This window comes from Gossypium raimondii, chromosome 10, assembly GCF_025698545.1.
Source record: "Gossypium raimondii isolate GPD5lz chromosome 10, ASM2569854v1, whole genome shotgun sequence".
Lineage (NCBI taxonomy): Eukaryota > Viridiplantae > Streptophyta > Magnoliopsida > Malvales > Malvaceae > Gossypium > Gossypium raimondii.
In genome coordinates this window covers 2473314-2500872 of record NC_068574.1, presented here as the reverse complement: position 1 = coordinate 2500872, position 27559 = coordinate 2473314, and the positions used below count along the sequence as shown (strand labels likewise).

At 33.1% G+C, this 27559-nt stretch overlaps 3 protein-coding genes and 1 non-coding gene across 5 annotated transcripts; 3 read left to right on the top strand and 1 right to left on the bottom strand.

The window, feature by feature from the left end:
• Positions 1-3388: 3388 nt before the first annotated feature.
• Positions 3389-8552, bottom strand: LOC128033816 (uncharacterized). Its single transcript, XM_052622016.1, has 4 exons — positions 8506-8552; positions 8345-8419; positions 3917-4019; positions 3389-3754 (listed from the first exon to the last, which is right to left on the bottom strand). Exons 1-4 carry the CDS (start codon positions 8550-8552, stop codon positions 3389-3391), a joined length of 591 nt encoding a protein of 196 aa, XP_052477976.1.
• A 7584-nt stretch (positions 8553-16136) lies between these two features.
• LOC105777421 (transcription factor bHLH30) lies at positions 16137-18921 on the top strand. Its single transcript, XM_012600680.2, has 2 exons — positions 16137-16940; positions 18226-18921. The coding sequence occupies exons 1-2, from the start codon at positions 16644-16646 to the stop codon at positions 18703-18705; spliced, it is 777 nt and encodes a 258-aa protein (XP_012456134.1). The 5' UTR covers positions 16137-16643; the 3' UTR covers positions 18706-18921.
• A 173-nt stretch (positions 18922-19094) lies between these two features.
• TRNAG-GCC (transfer RNA glycine (anticodon GCC)) lies at positions 19095-19165 on the top strand. The gene has a single exon. It is a non-coding gene; the product is annotated as a tRNA-Gly (tRNA).
• Positions 19166-19452: 287 nt separating this feature from the next.
• Positions 19453-21565, top strand: LOC105777420 (hypothetical protein). 2 transcript variants are annotated; one of them, XM_012600679.2, is made up of 5 exons: positions 19453-19592; positions 20087-20239; positions 20408-20801; positions 20893-21065; positions 21184-21565. In XM_012600679.2, the coding sequence occupies exons 2-5, from the start codon at positions 20147-20149 to the stop codon at positions 21319-21321; spliced, it is 798 nt and encodes a 265-aa protein (XP_012456133.1). In that variant the 5' UTR covers positions 19453-19592; positions 20087-20146; the 3' UTR covers positions 21322-21565. The 2 variants fall into 2 exon arrangements, with proteins under 2 accessions (XP_012456133.1, XP_012456132.1); XM_012600678.2 differs by having other exon boundaries at positions 20887-21065.
• Positions 21566-27559: the final 5994 nt, after the last annotated feature.

Here is a 27559-nt window from a genome sequence, read left to right as displayed (position 1 = left end):
GTAGGAATCCCTAAATTATGTTGTAGAGGAACCCTAAATTACTAAATTACTCAATTTTCGCTCCAATGGTTTGTAGAGGAACCCTACCTTCTCGGATCCATTCGACACGTGCGATTTCTTTTCCGTCGATACGCCCTGCAATTTGTATTTGAATTCCTTTTATATCCGCTTGCTCAGTTAATTCAATAGCCTTTTTCATTGCCTTTCGAAATGAAACTCGATTCTTTAATTGTCCGGCTATAAATTCGGCAAGAATATTAGGGTGCCCATAAGGATTTCCAATTCTTGTAATAGCAATGTTGAGTTTTCGGTTCATACAATTAAGTTCTTTTTGCACATTCATCTGTAGTTCTTCGAGTTTTCGTGGCTTATCTTCAATTAATAATTTAGGAAATCCCATATAGATTATCACCTGAATTAGATCCAGTCTTTTTTGAATTTCTATACGTGCAATTCCCTCGACACCAGAAGATAGTCTCATATTTTTTTGTACATCTCTTTCGAGAATAAGAGCAACTTACTTTAGATTAATTAATTGAAATTTCTTTCTAATTAAAACCCCTATTATCACATTAACTTGTCTCAAACTGGGTTTATTCCTCAATTAAGCAATATCTACTCTTAAACAGGGTTTATTCCTCCTCTAATTTAACCATATTAAACATGAATCAATAATCTAGAAATATCAAACCAAGAATTAAGAACACATAATTGAGAATAAGATCTAAGTATTTATTGCGTAAAATAAAAATTAAACGGCAAAATCTATCATAGGGTTCATCTCCCTAGGTATTTAGAAAATTAGTTCATATATACTTGAAAATAGAAACATTCAATAAATAGTATAACTGAAAGTAGGGGTGTTCGTTTGGTTAACCGACCCGAAATTACTATAACCGAATTAACCGACATTCCAAAAATTTTAACCGTTAACCGAACTGATTTTTTTTTAAAAAAATTAACCGAACCGAAATTTTTTCGGTTAATAAGGTTGGTTAACCGAATTAACCGAAAATTATGTATTTTTTATTTTTGGTTAAAAATTACCCGAATTAACCGAATTACCGAAAAATACCTGAATTACCAGAATTTTTTTTATTTTTTATTTTTAAAATTTAAAAAATTTATAAATTATTAAAGTAAATTGGGTTTTAGACTTTAGTAAATTGGGTTGTCTTTTAGTTTTAGTTTTATTGGATTGGGTAATTGGGTAAACTTTAGTTTTAGTTTTATTGGGTTGGGTAATTGGGTTGGGTAATTGAGTTTGGGTGGGTTAGATAATTCTATTTATTAATTTTTTGGTTAACGAAAATTTTTGTTAACCGATCGTTTCGAACCGAATTAACTGTTAACAAAAAATCATAAAAAATTAATCGACCCCGATCGAAAAAATTCGGTTAACCGACCGATTAACCGAATTCGGTCGGTTAACCGAATTTTTTCGGTTTTACCCGAATTATGCACACCTCTAACTGAAAGAACTAAAGAAACTTATGATAAACTCCTAAGAAATCAATTGGGAATCTTCAATCCTGATGAAAATCTGCTTCAGAATCGGCTTTAATGGTGTTTTTCGAGTTGTTTTCTTGAATATTCTATGACAACTCTCTCCTATCTTCTTATTTTTGTCATACATAAGTCTCAGAATTCCTGAAAAACTTAAAAATCACGATTTTCCGTAGTTCAAAGTGTAAGCCCGCGAAATCGACATGGGCTAGCTACCACATGATCGTGTGGTAGCCCGCGTGGGTCACATGACCGTGTGGAATGAGTCAGCCCGTGTGGCTCCTGTAGCTTGCTTCGATTTTTCAGTTTTTGCTCATTTTTTCACTTTTTTTGCTCCCAAATGCTCTATTAGGCATATAAAAAACAAGAATTTAAAGAATTAGAAGCATAAAATTCACAATTAACATCAAATAATCACCCAAAAACACATTAAGAATGAGATTAAAACATGTTACTTTTTAACACTTATCACAATGCAGAATTTGATTGGCAATGGTGGTTTTGGTAGGGTTTTACGAAATAATAAAGGTTCCATCCTGGCTTTGTTTTCAAGTCCACTTCAGGTTACAAATCCTACTATTGCAAAGCTTCTTGCTGTTGCAACAGCTCTGGATATTTTTGCTAAAACTAATTGGATTCACATAGTTAATTTGATTCTGGCAATGCTACTAATGGGATTGTTAATTGTGACCTGAGACGATGAACTTTATGGATGATTCGTGAGGATGCTAAAGTTTACAGTGAAGCAAACGGAATGGCAGATGCTATGGCTAGAGCAGGAGTTGATAGATATGAATTATTCCAACACTACACCAAAACAGGCTTTTAACGGCGCTTTTTTAGGCCTTTAGCGGCGCTTTTTGCGCCGCAGATACTTTTAGCGGCGCTTTGAAAAGCGCCGCAACAGACGCCGCTAATGAATGCGCCGCTAACTTTAGCGGCGTTTTTAGAAATAAACGCCGCTAAAGGTGTTGGTCTATAGCAGCGCTTCTAGCACAAACGCCGCTGAAGACTAAGACCTTTAGCGGCGCTTTAGTGGAAGCGCCATTAAAGACCCTGATCTTTAGCGGCGTTTGTGCTAGAGGCGCCGCTATAGATCAGGGTCTTTAGCGGCGTTTTTTTCTCAAACGCCGGAATAGACCCTGATCTATAGCGGCGCTTTGACCACAAACGCCACTAAAGAACCTAATCTTTAGCGGCGCTTTCCCCTAAAATGCCGCAATAGACCCTGATCTATAGCGGCGGTTCGACCACAAAACGCCACTAAAGAACCTAATCTTTAGCGGCGCTTTCCCCAAAAACGCCGCTGAAGACCATGATCTTTAGTGGCGCTTTTTCCACAAACGCCGCTAAAGACCCTTATCTTTAGCGGCTTTGACCAAAAACGCCACTAAAGGCCAACACCTTTAGTGGCTTTTAAAAAATGCCACTAAATTTGGCGATTTGTAAAATAAAATTTTTATATTTTCACCCTCCAGTAAAAACAAATCAAAAGAAATCATATCTAAACCACCAAAAGTAATAAATCTATATATTAAACAAATAATAAATATCAATAAATAAAATAAATTTCAGATTATTCTTACAAAATGTTAAAAGTTAAAATGGTAATTAAAAGTCAAAATCAAGTATATTTACACGATAGTCTAAGACGGTAATTTGCTATGCATCTTTGAAACATCTTCATCATGCTCAAGTCTGCTTGGAGTTCATCAAACTTTTGACGCCGCTTCGCTTCCTCGCAGCCTCTGCTTCCCTCGCTTTAGCCTCTGCTTCTCTCATTGCAACTGTGCTTTCTAGTGCCGCCTCCGCTTCTCTTATCGCCAGATTCGCTTTAAGTCTTCTTTGGAGTTCTTCATACTTCGTTGAACCTCATCTTCTCTCATTCTTGCATCGCTTTCAGTTGTAGCTGGAGTTCTTCATATCTTTTTTGAACCTCAGCTTCTCTCGATGTTGCCTCCGTTTTAAGTTGTGTAATTTGCTCAATTGTTGTCGCTTGCATCTGAGCCATCTGGTCTCTTAACCTCTGAACTTCATCTTCGGCTCGACTCCCCGAAGGCATATATTGTTGCGAGCTAGATCCAAAATATTGGGATGGGTTAACAAAAGATCCTTGAAATCGAACCCGACCATACCTTTCAGGACCCAAAACTTTAGTGATAATCCGGTTATCAATGTCGTCAATATGAACAGAACTATCACTGGAAGCAATCGCTTCGTACTCCGCCTTTTTATCCTTTAATTTTTCCTAAAAAATAAATCCTATAGTTAGGAACGCAATATATATTAAAAAAACCCAATGCAACATAACTTAACAATATTTGCATTACAATAAATGAAATAAATCATTAGAAAATAAACACTATAAATTATTAAAACAATTTAAATTGTATTAATTAAGCAAACGTACCATAATTTCTGCAGCTTCAGGAGTCATAGGGTTTCCATCTTTCTTCCTATGTGTAATGTCAAAAAGTTGAAGGCGTCTAACTTTTTGACCGGATTTACGATTCCTACAATACAATAGTAAAAATATTAATGTAAGTAAGTAATAAATATCGCCAATATTAAAAATTGAAAATACCTGCATGAGCTACACACGCAAAACTTTTCGACCAAATTGTGTGAGTGAATTTTGTTGTCGCCTACTTTTTTTCCAACTTCTTCACGATCCTACATTATGAAATTATTAGTACGTTAATTAGGAAATACTATACACCAAAGTAATTACAAAATTTTATAAGTTACACATACCTCTCCTTTCTTCAAGTCCAAAATCTAACGACCTCTTCCCACTGGTACCTCAAAGATTCCGTGGGACATTTTGTAATCTCTCCTTGAGCGTTGTTTTGTCTTAAAATAGTCTTTCTTTAAAGTGCTCTTATGGTCTCTCCATCTTTTCCCAATGTCTTTTTACATAAGCATCGGAGACCTCTAGAGCAAATCTCGCCTACAAAAACACAACTTAAGAAAGTAAATGTAAACGAAACTTAAACCCAAGTATTATAAATGACATACACGTTTTGTTACCTTAATGTTATCCGAGCTTGGTTCTTGTTACTCTCGGGCACTTTATGCCATGACTCAAGTTAATGGGTAACATATTTGCATTCCGTGCTAGAATGCCCATGTATCCTGCTAAAAGCGAGCTTCGATCCAACAAGTCGACCAAGCTATTATTGGATACTTGGACACGCTCGATCGGATCTAGGTCGATAAATCGCTCAAGATCAGACGTCCACGACCTCTCCGCGTCCGACCAGTTTCATCTGAAAAATAAAAGTATTGTAATATACTGAAATTTAAAAAAACAAACAAGAAGTCAACACACATGTAAATTAAATGTTAAATTACTTTGAACTTCTATAGGTTCCTCGTGTAACCTAACATTCAAGATCCAATAGCGATCTGTTGTTCAAGGTCTTTGTTTGTTTCACGAGTTTGGAGTACCTTGAACAATGCGGTGCGATCGCACTTTTCTTCTAGGCATTTTATCTGCAATACAAATAAATTAGTTGAAAACTTAGTATACAATTACAACAATAATATCACATATAAAATAGTTGAAATGTCATCATTCGTAGATGTAATTAGATAATCGTAAAAGCTTACTACATTATAATTCGTAAATCTCTTCATCCGTATCCTGGCGGACCCATTGAAATTGTGTACTAGTACTAGGGATGTTTTCGTTTAAGTTCTGTTCTGGAAATGGCAAAGTTTGTGTTCTGTCGTCAATGTCATCTCTACTTCCACTGCCCATGTCAAACAAGTCTCTAGGGATGTTACGGAGTACAACGTACCAACCCTCATCAGTTGGGTCTTTTGAGTAAAAAACTTGTTTGACTTGAGAAGAAAATACATACTACTCATCAATCAATTCTTCGTCTGTGTGAATCAATCGAGCAAAGTTTACCATTGTGAAACCAAATTGATCTTGCTTGATTCCACGTGCAGTATTAACATCGGCCCAATCACCTCGAAATAAGACAACTTTCCATTTGCCGTAGTAATCCAACTCAATTATGTCAGTAAGAAGTCCAAAATATTCCACATTTCTCTCCACAGGATTATTGTCCCTAGCACTAACATAACTTGTAATTGAGGAATTAACCACTATTCCACAATTTTGTGTTCTCCTCAATCTCTCGCGATATTTTGTATGAAATCTGAATCCGTTTATGAGGAACGCACTATATCTTTTAACCACCCGATTTGGACCTTGGGAAAGCCATTTAACTTCGTCGGTGACGTTCTTCCCACTCTAAACCTATTGAATGGAAAGTAACTGAGTAATTAAAAATGTTTTGAGTAAATGTTATTATTTGTCGGTGAAAGCTCCAATTACATACCGTTTGGCTTAACCATTCATGAAAAGATTCTGTAAACAACTTATTGATATCTCGATGTTGTGTTCTTTGGGAGCGCGAACGTGATCTCAATATTTGTTTGTACTCACTATGTTAAAAATATGTTCACTTTGTTAGACTATAAACAATTTTTAAATGATGAATATTTATCAAATTTCCAGAACTTACTTGCGTAAAGGTTCGATTGATTCGTGGTGAAACAGAACATATCGATGTGCTTGAACCCACGATAAATCATCTAATTCTGCAATTTCAACTTTACCGATTGGTTCTCCAAAACTTTGGAACAAATAAGTCTCGGCAAAGTAATGATCCGTGAGTCCAGCATTTCTATTTGGTCTATTCAACCTTGTTTCAACATCTTCCAAATATCTTGAATGAAGGTCATACATTCCTTCGCTAAGTAGCCTTCAAAGCAATCGATCCTTCTGGATAACGCTTGTTGCGGCAATAAGACTTTAATTTGGATAGGAACCTAAACACGGTATACAACATTATCAAAAGTTGTAACTAAAAGCATATAGGTGAATGGAGGAAAATTTTAAAAATTGTAATTAACACCTTTCTATGGGATACATCCATCGATAGAAAACGGGTCCGCCAAGAATTGCTTCATGCGGGAGATGGATTATCAAGTGAACCATAATAGTGAAAAAGGAAGGTGGGAAGATTTTCTCCATGTTGCATAAATTTAAAGCGGCTCGATCCTGTACCTTCTGAAGTTCTTGAACATCCAAAACTTTGCCACAAATGACTTTCATTATATTGGATAGTTCAATTATACAAGACGTCACCTTCTTCGAAATACAACATCGTAGAGCAACTGGCAGTAAATCTTGCATTAAGATGTGATAGTCATGTGATTTTAGCGAATATAGTCTTCGATCTTTAACACTAACATATCGAGATATATTAGATGCATACGCATCTGGAACCTTTATATCCTTCAACACCATGCAGAACACTTCTTTCTCTCTTCGACATTGAGAAAATAGAAAGCGAGAATCGATATTTACCATTCGAAGTGGATTCGGATGAAGATCGGTCAATTCCATCCGAACTAAATCAAGTCGACTCAAGATTGTCTTTTGATTTTCCGTCTACATTCAAAATTGTACGCACAATGTTCTCGCAAACATTTTTCTCAATGTGCATAACATCAAGATTGTGTCGTAAAGGTGGTGCTCCCAATAAGGCAACTCAAAAAATACTTTTTTTTCCACAGTCCGCCTCATTAGGATCATCCTCTTCATCGGAGTTATCATCGACTTCATCATTTGATCTTTTATTTCTTTGCGTGTTTGCCGCTTGATTCATCTTCCCATAATCGAAATTCATATCTTCCAACATTAACAAGATTTCAGATCCACTTGTCTCGAAGGAGCTTCTCGAACTCTTCAAGCAGTCAAATGTCGAACTCGAGATCTAAATCTATGATTTTCCAAGAACCACCGACGATGCCCCATGTAAGAGAACTTCTTCCCATTGTATAACCATTGCGAACATGTTTGTGCAAAGACAACAAGGGCACGATAACGACCATTGGTACTCCAACCGGATAAATTGGCATATGCGGGAAGTCATTAATGGTCCACATCAAAGTCAGACGTAAATTAAAGTTCTCCTTTCAAAGACATCGTATGTCTCGACACCACCCATAATTGTTTTAACTCTTCAATAAGTGGTCGTAAATAAATGTCGATATCATTCCCGGCCCTTTCTCTCGTGGATAATCATAGATAAGATAAGGGAAGATTGCTTCATGCAAATCCACGGAGGCGATTGTAAGGAACAAGCACTCATCGCCAAAATCGTATGCGTACTCATGATCTTGTAAGGATTAAATCCATCGATGCTAGGCCAAGCCTCACACTCAGGATCATTTGCAAAGCTTGGAAATTTATTGTCAAATGATTTCCAAGCTAAAGAATCATTGGATGCCTTAATAGTCCATCATCGGTTCGTCCTTCATGGTGCCACGTCATTGACTCATTGTCTTCGACGACATGAAAAGCCTTTGAAGCCTTGGTATCGCGGAAAATACCGCAAAATCTTGAGTGGCTTCTTTCTTGGCTGTGCATCATTTTCATCGTCGTTCCCATCTTCTATGTTTCTATTTATCCAACGGGATTCACCGCATACATGACAGACTGTTGGTTTCTCCGATCGCCCAAAGACAACATGCAATCATTCGCAACTGTGGATTTTGTTGTACCCAAGACCTAAGTCTTTATCATTTTCTTCATATCTTTGCATGATGAGGAATTTTGCAAACGAAACATTTCTCTCAAAAACTCTAACAAAGATTGTCAATGAGTTCCGGTCCACCCTCCCAAACATTTTAACTGGAAAAGACGAATGCAGAAAGACATTTTTGAAAATTTCGATCCCTCATATAGTTCTGAGTTCATCTCATTAAGTAGCGCGTAGAACTTCGTCGCTTCTCCATTCGGCTCTTCATGAGGTACACTTCTTCCCTGTTTGGCAAAAGCATTTCCACCGAGATTACAATCATCAGATGCCACAAAGTCGGCTGGGAACGACTGCAAACCATGATTGTGCATATTAAATGCATCCCGCAACATCCCTTCCATGTCATCCCCTCTAACAGACTGATGGTAAGCATTACCATAATAAGATACATCCATCCTTGAGGAGGAAGTACTCGGCGGGCATTCTCCATGAAAAAACCATTGTTTATAACCCCGAACAAAACCATCAACAATTAGATGCTCATATACAACTTCACGATAATGCCAGTTTATGTTCACACACTTCTTACACGGGCAAAGAATCATGTTATCTTGGCTTGCATATTGAAATGCAAAATTTAGAAAAGTTTGTACTCCATTTCGATAACCGTCGCTTAGCCTTGACAAATTCATCCAATCCATTTCTTAATTATGTATGTCTGACATTGACAATAAATTGCACGGGTTTAAGATTTAGGAATAAGTGTAATTAAGGTATGTAAGTTATTATTTAAGTTAAGGTATAGTAAATATCACGGTAACTTATAAGTGTATTTAACTTATTTGAGTTCCACCACATAAGGGATATTTATGTAAGTTATGTAAGTTATGTATTAAGTAAATTATGTAAGTTATGTATTATCTAAGTTATGTAAGTTATGTATTAAGTAGGTTATGTAATTTATGTCTTATGTAAGTTATGTAAGTTTTGGTTTTGTGTATTATGTAACTTATTTAATTTGATCGGTTATGTATTATTATGTAAGTTACTATTTAGGTTATTATGTAAGTCATTATATATGTTGGTTATGTAAGTTGTGATATGATTAATATTTATGTATGTAAGTTATGATATGATTGATAAATTTAAGTTATATAAGTTATGTATTATTACGTAAGTTATTTAAGTTATATGATTGATAAATTTAAGTTATTTAAGTTACGTAAGTGGTGTATTATGTAAGTTAAGTAAGTTACGTAGGCTATGTATTATGCAAGTTATTTATGTAAGTGGTGTATTATGCAAGTTATTTATGTAAGTGGTGTATTATGTAAGTTATGTACGCTATGTATTATCTAAGTTTTTATGTTATTATGTAAGTTATGCAAGTTTCTATATAAGTTTCTATGTAAGTTATGTAGGTTATTATTTAAGTTATGTATTATGTAAGAATAAATAAAAATTTTATTTAAGTTATGTATTATGTAACTGTATATATAAGTTATGATATGATTGATAAATTTGAGTTATCATATATTATTATGTAACTGTATATATAAGTTATGATATGATTGTTATTAGGGGTGAGCATTCGATCGAATCGAATCGAATCGAATCGAAAATTTTCGAGTTAATCGAGTTTTCGAATCCCATTTTATCATCCTAACTTTATTTGAAATTTTATCGAATCGAATCGAGTGAGATAGAAATCGAATCGAATCGAATCGAATTATTTGTTCGAGTTAAGTTTAAAAATAAAATAAAATTATTGTTGTTTATTTTTATGTAATTTTTCAAAAAATAATTTTCTTTAAAGTTTTTAAACATAATCATACAACAAAAAATTGAAGTAAATAAGTGAATAAATAAAAGTAACACAACATCAACCCAAATAAACAACATGATTCCAAATAAATAACAAACATAATACAAAAGATTATAATAAAAACATAAGTAAAAGTCCAAGTAAATAGCATGAGTCGAAATAAACAACATTATAATAAAAAAACAAAACATAAGCATCAAGCTTACTTGTCTTCAATAATCAATTGTTTGAAATTTACTAAAAGTCATCCAAAGCGCCATTTCATACTTCACAGCTTTATTGAACATATATACCAACCAAAACTTGGGGTTCATATCACCGCAACCGACTTTCTTTGTAATTGCAATCAACCTCAGTATTTATAGCATTTTTGTGTGTGTATATTCAACTGAATTGGATGAGTAAAAGAGAGACAGAAATAAGGTATATAAATGCCCAAACATCAAAAGAACAATGAGATTAATGAAAAATTGTCTATAGTCACAATCATCAAATGCAAGTTCAACAAATAGTTCCATCCTAAACATAAGTAAAATCCTAATACTGAAATCAGATGCTTCTGAACAAGCTGGAAGAACACAGATCCATAAAGTTAGACCACAAATACAATTTTTAAAGTTTATGCTACAATATGTAGGACAACTAGGGATTATTAGATACCGTTAAGTTGACCAGTTGAAGTGTTGAACTATATTGTGAGAAAAACAAGGGAATAGGGATTTAACCGTGTAACATTTTATCCTTTCAGTATGTTAGGAAGCCAGTCAACTTGAATCATAGAAAAAAGATGGCTCTTTCACATTCCATATACCTAGCCTCCCTTTACAAGATCTGAATCCAAATCCTCCAAGTTGAAGTCCCAAGTTCTAAAAATTATAGTGTTCCTTTATTTACTTGAAATAAGGTTCACCTAAATGTTGAAGACACAAGGTGAGGGTGTTTTTAGCTTTGAATCTTGTACCTTTCATCCTGTAATTTCCACCTAATTTCATCTTTCTAAGTTTGTTGAATCCTTTATGAAGCATATCAACAGCATGCATGCTAAGGTAGTAAGGTTACATTAAAGGTAGCTATTTTATGAATTATGAAGTTACAATTAATATGCTTCTTCCATTAGGATTTAAATACCGGTGGGAGTGTAATAGTATTGAGTAATTAAAACAGTTAAACCTTCCATCAAGAAATTCTATGTTAAACAGTTACAACTAATATGTAAGCCTTTTACAAGAGTAATTAGCTAAAGGCAAATGTGTATACCGCATCACAGAAAAAAGAACACAATACAATTATGAAGACCAAAAAGCAACAAAAGAGAAAAGGAATAAATCAAATTTGGATACAATTAAACAAATATGCAAGGACGTACATGCGACACATAAACATATTGCTTACTTGTACAAGTGAAGGCTTATATCGCGACTTCAGTTTGGGAAAGGCATGCCCGTTAAATTTGGAGATGTCTCGAACTAGTATATTTAAAATCATCATCTTCTTTTAGCCATTCAACATGTGCAAAAGAATGTTTTGAGGCCCACTATACTGCAAAATGAAGGGTATAGAAGAAATTATTAGTGGCAAAAATGAACTACTCCAAGGAATCGATAGGCATTATGCATCGCAAACCAAGCTATGCAACTTTCTAGCACGCCATCAATATCAATCATTTACTTGCATTCAAGAAATACTCGCCCTTGTTTTTCCAAACAACATACGACTTGAGTACTTTGAAATGAAAAGAGGAATGGGAGGAAAGAAGAGAACAAAAAGACCAAACTATACTATCTTCTACAATTAATCAATATTTGGAAGGAACTAAGCACCAAGAGAGTCTTGAATGAAGATAGGAAAAATATGCTGTACATACATGGAAAAGCATATGAGAACTATATGCATTTTCAATTACTAAAATTTTGTAGTTTAAATTTGAAAATAACTGTACAAGGTCAAAATGAAGCAAGCACTAGCATTTGCAACCTAATATTTCATTTTCGTTAGCAAAAAAGGGATAAAAACACCCTTTTGTTTAGTCGAGCATGAAAAATCAAATGAGCGGAAAAACAATGTCGATTCATCACCAAATTATGGAGTGGTAGAATATGACAAGAATCACAATGCTCAAATTGCCTTGAATAATGGAACGTAACTATTTATTCAATTATTAATTAATAAAAATGCAAGGGCGATGACAAAGTACGTGCGTTAATCCCTTGTTCGTTTATATAGATTCGCCATGTATGTCCAAACCACGAAAATAAAATTAAAAAATAAATAAATGAAACGCCTGGTAGAGCAGAAGAAAGGAGTTTGGTTATCGACGATTTGAGTTTGGATTTGGTCCTCAAAGCTTGGATTTGAGTTTGGTTTATGTACCGAAAACTATATCTGAGTTTCTGAAAGAAGTTTTGAAGATTAAAAATGGGTTTCAAAGGTTATCCAAGATTACGGATTATCTTCAAAGATTGGAAGATGAGATGAAGAAAATTGATGGATCAGTGTAAGGAGGAAGAAATACAGTGTAAGGAAAGGAATAAAAGTTAACATACCTTTGAAATTCAAAGGTAGAATACGTAGAACGGTAGAAGCACTGCTCTAAGCTAACCTCTGATTCTGGAATTGGGCGGAGCCGTGTGGAGGACCGGAGGTGGATCGGTGGAGGTGGATCGGTGGAGGTGGATTGGGAAATAAAAGGGAAGAGGAAGAGGGCACGGGCTGCTTAGGGATTTGGAAGCAGAAATAATTGAAAATTTGCGGCGTTTCTACAGTAGCGCCACTAATGCCCACAAAAACGGTGACGTTTTGTTTAAACAACAGCCCAACCTTGCGGCGTTTTTATAAACGCGCCGCTAATGCGCACATTTAGTGGCGTTTTTCCCTAGCGCCGCTAAAGCCATTAAAATCGCAGACTAAAGCTACGCCTGCTTTTGTCTATAAAATTAAGAATTTTGTATGCGTTTTTATTCCAAACGCCGCTAATGTCTCGTTTATTGCGGCGTTTTTAGTGGAAACACCACTACGAAATCAAATTTTATATTGAAACGACGCCGTTTAGGTATTCCATAGTTTTGTTAAGTAATGTTTATAATATATAGTAGTAAAAATTATAAATTTTAGTGTTTTAACTAATATTTATAAATTTTAGATAAAATTATAAATTTTAGTGTTTTTATTTTTTTATTTTAATTTAATTCCATTTGTTAATTTGGTCCTCTCCTAAATTGTCAAATGTTATATATTAATTTTTTAACTTATTTATTAGTTTCCTTTAAGTAATATTTATAATAAATTAGATAAAATTAACATTTTTAGTGTTTAAATTTCATTTTTATTTTTCTATTTTAATTATCTTTTATTTTCTTCCACATTTGTGGCGTTTTAAAGAAAAAACGCCACTACCTAAATCAACCCTATTGAAAAATTGCAATACATATTTGCGGCGTTTTCACAAAACGCGGTAATATCTACCTTTTATGCGTTTTTTGCTGAAAACGCCACTAAAAAATTTAAATTTTTCTACCCAAACGGCACCGTTTTAGGAAATTTTAATACATAGTAGTGGCGTTTTTTGCTGAAAACGCCTCTAAAGCTCGCATATTTTTTAATATTCAATTATTGTATCTTTCATATAAATTTTACATAAAGAATTATTATAATTTTAAGTAATATTTAAAAGAATTAGAAAAATTTTTATTTCATTTTTTTGTATTTTATTTTTTCTTATAATTTGGTCCTATCCAAATTAAATAATTACATAAAGAATTATTTTTATTCCATTTTTATTTTTGTGTTTTATTTTTTCTTATAATTTGGTCCTATCCAATTTAAATAATTACCTATCTATCCATATTAAATATATCAAATGGTTTAGATTAAATATTTTTAAATATAAAAGCATTAATTAATTGTATAAAATTGTATCATTTAACAAATCTAAAGTAAACCTTAAATCTTAAATTAACCATTCAATATACATATATAAAGTCTATCTATTATATATCTCTTAAATAATATAAACTATACTCATAATTTCAATATATTAAACTTATTATTATATCTTTTACAGTTATATAAGAACATATTTAATATATAAATAAAAAAACTAATTAGTCTAAACCTTAAACCTTAACCCAACCCTTGAAACCCTAAATCCCTAGCTCTTAACCCCTAAACCCCCTAACTCCTAACCCCTAAACCTTAAACCATAATCCCTAAATCCATATATAATCCCCAAACCTTAAAATAGTAACTCCTAAACTGACCTTCAATCTTAAATTAACCATATACCTTAAGCCATATAAACCCTAAACTATAATGATAATTAATTAAATATTGTAAAATATTTGTTATCTTATCCTTTTCAATTATATATGAAATTTAAAAACATATTTAAAATATAAATAAAAAATTAATCTAAACCCAAAACCCTAACTCGACCCATGAAACCCTAAACTATATATCCTTAGCTCTTAACCCCTAAACCCCTAAACCTCTAGCCCTAACCCCTAAACCTTAAATCCTAACCCGACCCTAAATCCCTAATCCCTAAACCCCAACCCAATCTAGATTCCCTAACCCTAAACATTATTTAATATATAAATTAAAACACACTAATTAATCTAAACCTAACCCCTATATATACTAACCCTTAAATCTATAAACCCTAAATCCATAAACACTATATTTGGTGTTTTATATTTACTTTATTTGATTTATTTAATCGAACTATCAATTTAAGTTTTATGATATTTTATTTTACTCATAATTTAATATATTTTTCTAGTAAAGTAGTTTAAATAAACTATATGATTGAAAAAAATAATAAATAGTTAGGAGGTAGGACTTCTCTTTAATAAAAACATTTTGTATTAAACAATATTATTTGTTATCATTTAAATGTAAATTTGACTATTATATAATGAATACAACGAAATATCAATTTTTCAACTTATAATAAAAAATATATTAGCGACGCTTTTTCAAAAACGCCGCTAAAGATCTTAGCATTAGCGGCGCTTCTTCAAAAATGCCGCTAAAGGCCAGAGCATTACCGTCGCTTCTTCAAAAACGTCGCTAAAGGATAGAGCATTAGCGGCGTTTTATAAGAAGCGCCGCTAATGCTCTGGCTTTTAGCGGCGCTTACTCAAAAAAGCCGCTAAAGGCCAGAGCATTAGCGGCGCTTCTTAAAAAACGCCGCTAAGGGCCCCAAAAACTCAGAAAACGGTGTCGTATGGCTTAGGCTTTTTGCGGCGATTTTTAGAAAACACCGCTAATGCTAATTTTTAGCGGCGTTTTCTGTTAAGCGCCGCTAATTCTCTACCTTTAGCAGCGTTTTTATAAAAGCGCCGCTAATGCTCGATTTTTAGTGGCGTTTTTTGTCCAAACGCCTCTAAAAATACCGCTAAAAGCCTGTTTTGGTGTAGTGCAAGCATGGTGGTAGTATCAGTGTTGATTTTTGTAATTTGCCTTTTTAACCTTATGTTTTGTTTGAGACTAAACTTTCTTTCCTTTTATTCCCTTTTCAATAAATAAAGGTTATGGATTAAGAGTTATCCGCAACACTAAGTTATGTTAGTCTAAAAATATATATTTTTTTGAATAATTTTATTATGAGTTCTAATTATATCTACTTTTTTTAACACAATATTTAGATTTACTCATAGTTTCTTCTCAATCCATAAATAAGAAGATAGTACATTTCAAAGGCACTTTCGGACCCACGTACTTTTATATTAACAATACTATCCATATCAATTGAGTAAAGACTAAATCAAAAGTCTATTAACATTCATAATATTAAAATGGAAGTATTTAATTCCCATCCCAACTTTCTCTTTATCTTTAGCCTACCACTTTTGACAATGAAATTCCGTATTGATATAATTTATATAACATTAACTTAATAATTAAGTTTTAAATAGATATTATATATTAATTATACAAGTAAAATAATTTAGTGATATGAATAACATTTCTCAAAAGTTCACATTTATCAATAAGAGCACATTAAAATCAACTTAAAGTAATGTAATTATATTAGGATATGCAGTACAGATTTTATATAAAAAGCCAGATGTTACCTAACAAATAAAGTATATTAGAAAAAGTAAAAGATATACCACCATGATTGTTTATGTGGTTAAGATTAAAAGTATGATTATAAAATAATTTTTTGTATTTTTTTAGGTCATTAAGATAAATTAAAAACAACAGTGCTTAATCCATTGACCTTCTAACACCATTTTTAAGCCCTTGTGAGAGATCCCATTTATATCAAGTCTTCTATGCTTACATAGCTCAGAGAAAACAATTACTCTTGTTCTTCCCTCCGTTGTTTGCTCCCTCTTGAATATTCACCGAAATCCCAAAAATCCCATCTTGTTTTTGTTTTGTTTTTGAGGTTCAAACGTCTCAAAACTCTGGAAAGGAATCACACATACCTATGGAGGAATTCAAGACGATCAAGAAGAAAATGTGGATGTTTTCTCTTTAGTCTTTCTTTCTGTTTGAAAAAACGATCTCCCTAGAATTGTTCACTTGCGTTATGGAAGCTATCATCGAAACAATCATAGCACTGATCATCGGCAACAACGAGAAAGTCGCTAACCATCAAAACTTTGTTCTTCAAAAGCTATCTTTCTGGTTCGCTCCCACTACACGCCCACCTGGTCTACTCTCTTTCACTTCTGGTTCCTAAAAACAAACTCTCATACAACTTCGTTTAGCTTTCTTTTTATTTTTGTGTGTGTTTTTATATGGCTGCTTCCTATTTCAACAACAAAATTTTTTTATCTGGGAATTGTTATTCTGGTTTCCTCGATCCCTTTTCCCGTGATTTGGGTCCATGCAATGGGATTTCACAGTCCTTGGTGTTGGATAATGAGAAAAGTGAGCTGGTGGTGAAGTCGCCGGTGAAGGTTGGGAAGAAAAGCGTGTCGGAAGAGAAAGTTATAGCGGCTTTAAAGAGTCATAGCGAAGCTGAGAGGAGGAGGAGAGAAAGGATTAATGCTCACCTGGACACCCTCCGTACTCTCTTGCCATACAGAGAAAAGGTTCTTCTTACAACCTTCTTTATATATGTTAGATGGCTAATATAGTTTATTTAAATTGTTTGCTTATATTATGTGCCTGCTAGGATTCTTTGAGTCTTAAAACTTGTTGTTTAACAGTGATCATTAGATGTAATTACCAGGTTGTCCAGGTAGAGTATAAGGTAGAATATGAAGGGTAGCTATGAACCTGAAAGGATCTTTGTCGACCGTAAAATGAATTTGGATATTTTAATTATAACAAAAAAAAAATTGTTGTGAGGTCATTTGCTGCATCAATTTTGCACTTGGAAGGTCAACTCTGAATTTCATAAATGCTGGAGTCAACTAAGGGGATGCATCATTCTTTTTAGCAGATGTTTTACAATTTGACAATTACGAGATTAAGGTTTATTTAGGATCCCAGTTTCAGACCTTCAGTTCTAGATAATGGCCAGCCTTTGAAGCTGTAACTGCTTCGACTGATGGAGATATTATCTATAAGATTTATGGGAGAAGTGTTTATACAGTGTGTGATATTAATTATGTAGTCATCTGCATATTGGTTACTTTCATAATTATTGTTATGTACCATATTGACACCTTTCTTTTGAACTTTGTAAGTCATATCTCCATCAACCAACGCTCTTTTAGTTTTGTGAATCAAACCTATTGAGTCATGTTAGTTCTCGACAAAGTACAAAAAAACAAAATCTCCATTAAAAGACAATACCTTTCATTGTTGGCTTCCGACGGCAAATGAAACTTCAAAAGTCGGGTCTTTCAACAAAAGTCAACTAAGGGGATGCATCATTCTATATGATACATGTTTTATAGTTTGACAATTATGAGATTAAGGTTTCTTTAGGATCCCAATTTCAGACCTTTAGTTCCAGATAAGTTTGGTTTTATATTTTTCAAACAAAACCAATCAATCATGCAAGATTGTCTGCAGTTAATGGTTAGCCAACTCTTTTCTTGCTACCTTTCAACTGCTTCTCCTTATCTTCGTGTTAGTTAAGAATTAACATCTCCATAATATAATATAATCTTTTGACATCACTTCGTGCAAATATTGTTTTTTTTTTTCTGTTAAACCCTACCATCAGAAAAGTGTAAGCTAATAAATGATTGGACATGTAGGAGGGGGGGGGGGCAATGTAACACCTGTTCTGCTATGAATTCTGATGAGGTCTATTTCTTGATTTATAAACTAATTTAGTTGACAAATAAATCTGTCTTATATCAATTGTTTTTTTCTTTCTTTTAAATAATTAGTTAACCAAGTCAAATCAAATGGTCATTGTAGATGGATAAAGCCACATTACTTGGTGAGGTGGTAAGACAAGTGAAAGAACTAAAGAAGGCTGCAACTGAAGCTAGCAAAGGGGTTCTTGTTCCAGTTGATGATGATGAAGTGATAGTTGAAACGTGTCACGATGAAGCCAATGGGACATATTGTTTCAAGGCATCAATCTGTTGTGATTACAGACCCCAACTTCTAACCGACTTACGACAAGCTCTCGATGCTCTTCCGATTAAGATGGTTAAAGCGGAAATATCAACCTTGGGTAGTCGGCTGAGGAAAGATTTTGTTTTCACCGGTTGCCGAACCACCGCAAATGGTGATGACGCCGAGTCACGGCAATATCTTGCCGGTTCTGTTCGCCGGGCCTTGAATTCTGTCCTGGAGAAGGCTTCTATCTCGCCGGAATACTTGCCATACTCGACGTTTCCAAAGAAGAGGCAGAGGATCTCATACTTTGATTCCTCAAGCTCATCTTCATAAAAAAGATGATTGCCATTGTTTCGTTTGTGTCAATCCACTGCGACATCTCCTTTATTTTCTGCAGGTGTTTGTTTGAATGTGCAAAGGTTGGCTTGAAATGCAAATTTAGAAAACATGTTATATATATACATATCATTAGATGTAAGAGTTCAATATTAGATCATATGACTGTTGTGTGTAAATTTATATGAACTTATCTCTTTTCGTTTCCTGTTATGACTGAACATTTCATTTCATGTTATCCAATAATTTTAGCTCTGTTGCTTATATATGATAAAATCTTGCCTGCCTACTTTGCATCACTCGAAGTTCCAACAAGTTATGGAGATTCTAAATCCTTTTTTTCTTAACTTGTTCTAGTATATAAAAATTATAAGCTTGACATCAAAGCACCAGTGGTCTAGTGGTAGAATAGTACCCTGCCACGGTACAGACCCGGGTTCGATTCCCGGCTGGTGCAATTATAACATTTTTGGCTTCATTCACTTTCTTCATTATTTATATATATTTCCATATACTAAAAGAAAGTATGTATTTTTTGAAATTTGTACCAAAAAATGATAATTTTTATTTAGAAGAAAATAAAGGTATTTTTTTTCAAGAGAATAATTTTTAATTGGGTAGTTTTGTTAGAGTTGAATTCTTAAAAAAGAATAGTTTAAATTATTTTATTTAAATATATTATATCAATTTTTTTTAAAATTGGATTGCTAATTACTAATTAGTGTTTATATTATTATCGGTATCTCCTTTGAGTTTTATTTTATTTTTTTTGAGAAAATTTAGCCGTATTTCCTTCTTCTACCTGCCTACTTGGAATGAGAGTTTAGTCTAACTGAACAAAGGGTTTAATCACAATCTTCCCCTCTTCCTCGAGAAAAAAACCTGTAAGTGTGTTAAAGAAAAAAATTTGTCCTCATTTTTCTTTCATAGTTTTGTTTAAGTTGTTCATGCCAAGTTTTAGCCTTGCCTGCAGTAACAAGTCCCAAAACCTGTTAAATTGATCACTATAACTTTGGGGTTTATCCACTAATTACTTTAATAGTTTACTTAATGATAATGTTTCTGCTTCTTGATCATCTCGGTGATCCTTTTCCTTAATTAAATATTTATGCTTCTGCATGTTGATCATATTAGTATTTATTTTTTGTTTCTTTTCTTATTTTAGGGCATTGAGTTCTTTTTCTTGGCTCAAGTTTTTTTTCTGTGTTTGTTGTGATGAAGACTTGTTGCTTTGATCCCCAAATCTTAATTTATTGTTGTGATCTCTCATATCTGTTCTTTATTTGATCTTATGATCACAAGCATTGCTGGAAATATGATGTGTAGCATATCTGTATATTAGGAATAAATTTCTATTCCTTTTCTTTGAATAATGCAGTTCATGTTAAACCCAAGTGGGATCTGAAAATTGAAGTAAAACCATCCTTCTTGTTGTTCAATGGAAAAAAAAGCTAAAGGCATAGCTTGGGTAGGCAACCTCTATCAGAGATTTGAAGCTATGTGTATTGAGGTGGATGATATGGTCTGCCAGGTATTTTTTTGCCCTCTTTAAATTATGGCACTGTGCTTATCTGTTTATGGAGAAAAAGATTATCACTTTGGCTGCTTTATATACATTTGTAAAGTTCATCTTTGTAAATTCTTATTTCTTCCTATGCTGCTAAGATCTCTTTTGAAATTTGATGGCATTCTCTGTCAGGAAACATTGCGATATGTTGAAAACCAGTTGCAGACAGTTGGTTCTAATGTTAAACAGTTCTGCACTGAACTAATGCAAGACTTGGTCGCTTCATCTACCGATTCGTTAGAAGACCTTAACACGGTGCAAATTGCCGGCGTTGCAGCCTCTGTGGACTCGAATGGAAGTGCCAATGAAGATCACTCTCAGACCAAACTGGTCGATTCCTCTTCTGTAAAATCTGTTGAGGATGTACATTTAGGCTTGCCTTCAGAACAAATCACAGAGGATCAAAATTCCTTGGCTCATTCTAAAGGGTTCACAGCACCTGGTTCTCTAATTTTCTCTAAAGCTTTCAAGAATGAACTTAAGGACAATGATTCTACTGCAGATGACACATTGTTAGAGTCGATGGGTACGTATTCGATTCGTATGTTATATGCATATATCTTTATATTTCGAACTATGCTCTTTATTTATTCATATATATGTTGCCCCAGAACCAGAAGTGAAAATGGGACCAGCACGTTTATTAGAGGCTTACCATAAATCTGTTTTGAAAATGGAACCAGAAGTTCCATCATTTGATAACACAAAGCTTGAAGAAAGCTGCATTATAGTAGACCGTAGTGAGCTTCTTTCCGTCTCTAACAACGTAGGAAAACACAGGTCATACAAGGTATGATTCGGCTCTCCCTCTCTCTCGAGTCCTGACCCCTTTGCCACTGCTAAGGACAAACTTTATCCTACTTTTGTTACTTGAACCTGATATTATATATGTTTGTTTTATGGAACAGAAAAAGCTCCGGGATGCCTTTTCTTCTAAGTCAAGGTTCACAAAGCGGGATGATGAACAGCATGCACTATCCAGACAAAGGAACAAACGAGAATCACAAGACATGGAATTTTGTGAATCGGATTGGGAGATTATTTAGACAAGTTAAATTGGTTTTTGGTTTTTGTTTATGGACTTAGGTATGCATATGAAGTAATAAGAACACAGATAAACGTTGTTATGATACGAGACTGGATGTCCCTCGGTTGAAGATGTATAAAGATGGAGAGAATTAGGCAGTGGAGTAGAGCGTTAGGAAATCTCCAACTTGTTGGATTGGTGGAACATCTGACATTGTTGTCTTGTTTTCTTTATTGGAATTCTTTTCTAGTTTTTGCTTTGAATTCGTAGTTCTTTTAGATCCTTCTATATCAAGTCAAAAGTCTAGTCGAGTTATACCTGGCCAAACTGTTCCAGGATTGTCCAGGATTGTTTTTTTATTCACAAGACTCAAACCTTAAACCTTAGAGATATTAAGTTGCTTATCATTCGACCCGATAAGTGATAATAAATATTTATCCACAACATATACGTTTCACTATTAACCTATTTTATGTTTATCCAAATTTGACTTAGCCCGAAATATGAGTCCAAAATTTTGCTTGAATCCGCCCATATTGTAAATGGTTAAACCAAACCTATTTTGGGCTCAACATATTTTTTAAATTTTTTTGAAAAATATATATTTTTTCTAATTTAATATTTAATACTTGTATATATTTTTTTCATTCATTAAAACTATATATATAGACAACTTAATATTTTTTAATATATTTATATTATAATATTATATATTATGATAAATTTAATTTTTATGTGTTGTAAATCATATAATACATAAATATAACATAATAAAATAATTGAGCCAAGTTTGCGATGAATAGGGACTGGAGTTAGAAGGGTGGTAAAAAAAAAAAAAGGCACTGGAGTTTGGATTTTGGAGCACCTTCCTATGTTTAAGTCAAAGAGGTTTATGAAGAAAGATAAACATAACTTTGGCTGGGGTAAAAGGCTTACCTGTGCGGAGTCATTTGTGGTGGTTTTTTTATGTCTTTGATGTTTTTCTCCGGAACAATTAGACAAGTGCCCGAATCTAACGACTATGGCTAATCTTAGTTCTTAAAGAGGGTGCATCCTTGCGTGCTCTTAGCTAAGCTAGTTGATTGATTTTGGAAACTTCTCGAGACTACTTTTGACTAGCAGTTAAAGTGTGAACATAGGCATTCACACAATGGAATGAACTTTCTTGGGGCTTAGGTTATCTGGACCAGTTTTTATCAATTCTTATTGGGTTATATCAGTTATAAAGAACCGAACTTCCCCTGGTCGGATAATCGGGCAAATGACCAAAAAAAGCTCTTTTTTTTCAAAAATTACTGAAATGGGCTAATTATTTAATTATTTACCGGAATGGTCCATTTTCCGCGAAATCGCGTCCACGTCAGCGCGATTTGCTTACGTGGACACAAATCGCGCCCTCTAGGACGCGCTTTGCTGACGTGGATGAACATTTTCTCATTTTTAGCTTGGAAAACTTTGAAAGGCCATAACTTTTCGCTCGGTTGTCCGATTGAGACGGATTTTTTTATTTCGAATAACTTTTCGAGATCTACGCGCTGATAAACAGCCGAAGGCGGTTTGCCACACTTTTCATCGAAAAAGATCCCTTTTTGCCCTTAAATTTTGATTTTTTCAGTTTAAAATTAAATTTTGAAACATTCAAATCATTATTTTCTTTATTTATTTGAATTAAACACCGGATTTTTTTACAGAATTGTTGTATTATTTCTTCTGATTTGACACGTGTATGGAATAGGTCCGATAAATCGTTAGAACGTAAGTAATATAATTAAGATAATAACAGTATTTTTTATAATATATTAATTAATTAGTTTAGCTTAGTTGGTTAAGATGCTTGCTCTTTTCTACCTTAGTATCTTGGTTCGAGTCTTGTTGGTAACAATTTTTAAATCTTTTTTGAATCAATAGCAACAAGTACAAAAAAGATTCAAATGGCACATCACATTCCTTAACAGTCAACTCTTTTAGCATAGAAAAGGAATTCTTATGAAATTTGCTGTGCCATATCCTCTTTGCGTTCCTCAAATGGCAGATTGTGATTTTCTCCAAGTTAGGAAAAGCAACCTGCATAATGATAGAAAGTGCTAATTACAATTAGAAATAACTTATATAAAATGTTAGCTCATCGATGCTTAGGCAAAGGCATCGGTAACTCATATAATTAAGACAGTTAGAATAATTGGTCGTTTGAGAAGAACTTAAATGAATTTAATATAAAATTATATTCAGTTGACTTTTCTGTACGTAACTATTAACATATACACACACTACAAATAATGATTTGAATGTTTCAAAATTTAATTTTAAACCGAAAAAATCAAAATTTAGGGACAAAAAGGGATCTTTTTCGACGAAAAGTCGCAAACCGCCTTGGCGCTTTATCGTAGCGTAGATCTCGAAAAGTTATTTGAAATAAAAAAAATCGTCTCAATCGGACAACCGAGCGAAAAGTTATGGCCTTTCAAAGTTTTCCAAGCTAAAAATGAGAAACTGTTCATCCACGTCAGCAAATCGCGTCCTAGAGGGCGCGATTTGTGTCCACGTAAGCAAATCGCGCTGACGTGGATGCGATTTCCTGGCGCGTACCCTGACATCGCGCTGACGTGGACGCGATTTTGTGAAAAATGGACCATTCCGGTAAATAATTAAATAATTTGCCCATTTCGGTAATTTTTAAAAAAAAGGACTTTTTTTGGTCAATTGCCCCGGATTATCAATATGTTTGGGTCCGATTTGTGTGGTGTACTAACAATAATAATTACAAACTTCAAAAACAGATCTTTGGTATGGACTCAAGCCTTGAATGCTTTATTACATTTTATAGCATATTTAGGAGATAATTTTAGCATTTAGGCTAGCTTTATTATATTTTATAGTTTTTCTTTCAGCTTAATCATATTTTATTTGAATTTTTTTTATCATTTTTTGAGTTAGCTCGAATTTACTTGCTATTTTTTTTCTCTACATTGTAAGTTTTGGATGAAGAATGGAAGGCTTGAAGTATAGAGTAACAATTAGTGAAGAGAAGACTTCTGCTCCACCGGATTTCAGTGCGATGGAGCACAATCTTCAATTCAGAATTTTTAGACAGTAAGTAGTCCGCTCCACTGCGATTTTGTGTACGATAGAGCAGAATGATTAAAACCATAAAAGTAAGAGGAACTTATTTAATCAATTTGGAGGCTAAGAAACAATTCTTTCACACCAAGAGGAACTTAAAGCTGGCAAAGACGGTAAGCAAAAGAGATCTGGAGCGCTCGACATTAGCTTGATAATTATTTTTCCCTCTAGATTATTTCTTTTTACTTTCTCTCAATGCAAGTTTGTTTTAAATTTCTTCTTGTGATGTTTTCTCAAATCAACATAAACTAAACTCTATTTTCTTAGAACGATGATGAATCCAATTTTTAGTTAATTAATTTATTCTCTTTTCAATTGTTTCAATCCTTGTTAATTATTTTTTTTCAATCCCGTGTTTATTTAATCTGCTTGTCTGATCACCAAGTTGCATTAATTTGATAATCTTGATTTGTCTTGGAAGAGAAATTTGAGATTTAGATCTAGACTGAATAGATTAGGATTAAATTTAGTAGCGTCGATGAACAAATTAATTTGCAGCTAACATAGGAATATACCTAAGGCCCTAATCAACCTAATAGGCTTATTGTAGTGACTTCGCCCAACTTGCCTAGCATAGACGAAGATTAACTTAGCTAGATACTGGAAGGATTTAGTTAATGCCAATGAATCTTGGGTTAGTAATTACATAGGTTGAACAATTAAATGATAGATTATTGATTAACTGAAATAGGTGAAGTTAGAGTTTCAAGATCTTAAAAATCATTAAGAAACTTAGTAATTTTCATTATTTTAGTTTAATAGAATTTTCATAGTTAGTTTAGTTTAAGTCTAATAGTAATAAGAATTTATTTTCTTGATCGTTAGATTAGATAAAATGAATAGTTGATAGTTAGTAGCTTAGAATTTGATCCTCGTGAAAACGATATCCTTTTATGACTTTATTACTTGATTTAATTTTTTTTTATCTAAGTTTACTTTTCGAGCCTAATAATTTTATCTAAACCCTCTTAAAAGTCAAGAAAACTTTTAAACTTAAACCAGTAACATTTAAAAGACTAAGCTAATTGAACTTGGAACAAGATTATGAGTATTCGAAAACCTTTATAAAAGGTTTAGGATGCTTAAAGCAGCAAGTGGTCGGAGAAAGATGAGTATTGGACAACCTTTATAAATTAAACTATTCGTAAAGATATCTTTAATTAACAAATCTAGATAATGTTTAAACTCTAAACAGATTTTATTCCTATTCCTAGCGAGGAAAGGTTTTCCAGCAGAACATATATGCAAGTTGATGAACCAGACATGTCTTTTTTAAGTTTAGCAAATTTGGTTGTTAAATTAATACTAAAGCACTGCGGTTGGTCCAGAAATTGGTGTATTAATATTATAAGATTAATATAAAGGGAAAAAGGCTAATGGATAATGGATAATGATTGATTACTTTCCATTTCGACCTTACAATGTCACTACCCTACATCCACATTGGTTGAAATATTAGGTTAAGAAATTATTTATTTCACTTTGAAAACCAATCATGATATTTATTTATGTGGTGGACACTAAGAGAATCTTTAATGTTTTCTTTTTAATTAAATTTATTGATGTTGGACATAAACATGGTAGGAGTAGGGTTTGGTTGTTTCTAACATTGATACCATTGATATATGTTTAGAGTAGTTTTCAGAATTTTCATAAATGATACGAATTTAATTAGGGATATAATATTCATTTCAGTCCCTACTTGCCTTTACCTCCATTATTGCTAACTATCAAGCTCCACTTTAATCTCCCTCTATTGATCTTCTTGACATTGATTTCAAAATCATCTTTAAATGCATATTATAATTCAAACATCTTTTGAAAAATTGACGATGTTCACTATCTTAACAATATTTAATCATTAAAAGGAAACAAATAATTTTGACAACTTCATCTATCTAATAATTAAAAAAAAGATGGATTCCAGTGTTTAGCTCATTAGTTAAGAATGTTCACTTCATGCTCACATCGTATAATCAAATTGTAAGAATTATCTGCTAGTAATGTGTGACAATGATTTACTCGTGTTAATAATATATGAGTTTTACCCAAAACAAATATAAAAGACCAACAATTTAGAACTAGTCGGTCAAGTGCAACTTACTGGATACATAGTTGTGAGCTTAAACAAAACATCTTCCAAACGTTGTGGAGAAGGGATGTTGTGTCTTCTTATTCTTAATAGTTCCTTGAGCAATAAGCAATTTGTAGTAAAGCTTTTCAATGTGGTCCTCCATTTTACGAGTGCAGCTCCATTTGCCCACTTTTAACTCACCTCAGTCTTTCTTTTCATGGTAGGACCTGACAATATCGTTCATATCCCTTCAAAATTTATATAAATGGATAAAAGTAGTATAAATACTAGTATACCACATAAGTACAAGTATTATTTGGTTCAGTTTACCAATTCAAACCATTAACAACAAAACTGAAACAAGATGAGTCGATATCATTTGGTCCACCCTAACAAGTTTTGTTCAAAAAGAGTGGGCAAATATAGGATAGTGTAGTAGTCAAGCCAGCCTTCTCACAAAATTCTCATCAATCAATGTATAGACTTCGATTCTCGATGCTTCATTTTTGGAACTTAATCATTTATAATTCCGAAAAGAAATAACAACAGAAAAGAAAAACGACAGCTGACTTTTCTTCCTATTCTTCCTTAATATCATTGCTTGTTCATGTATACTTAATTTTAGACTAATATGAATCTTATATGCATGAAGGATATTTATAATACTCAATGTTATAAAAATTAGATCGGTTGTTAAATAAATTTTGGCTACTAGGTGGTGACAGAAGTTGTTAATGCAATTTCACATGTTAATTAAGTAATATATGATGAGATCGTTTTACGAGGATTAAATTCTAAGCAATTAAGTATCAACAATTCACTTTTATCTAATTTAAATTCTAATTACTATTACTCTTAACAAAACAAATTATGAGTATTTTATTAAACTACAAGTCAATAAAACTTTCGATTTTTTCATTAATTTTATAATTTTTGGAATTCTAAGTCCACCTAATTTAACTAATCAATTATCTCTTATTTAAGTGTTAAGTTTATATAATTATTAATCCAAGATTTAATGGCATTAATTAGACTTTTACGATGTCTAACTAAGATAATATCT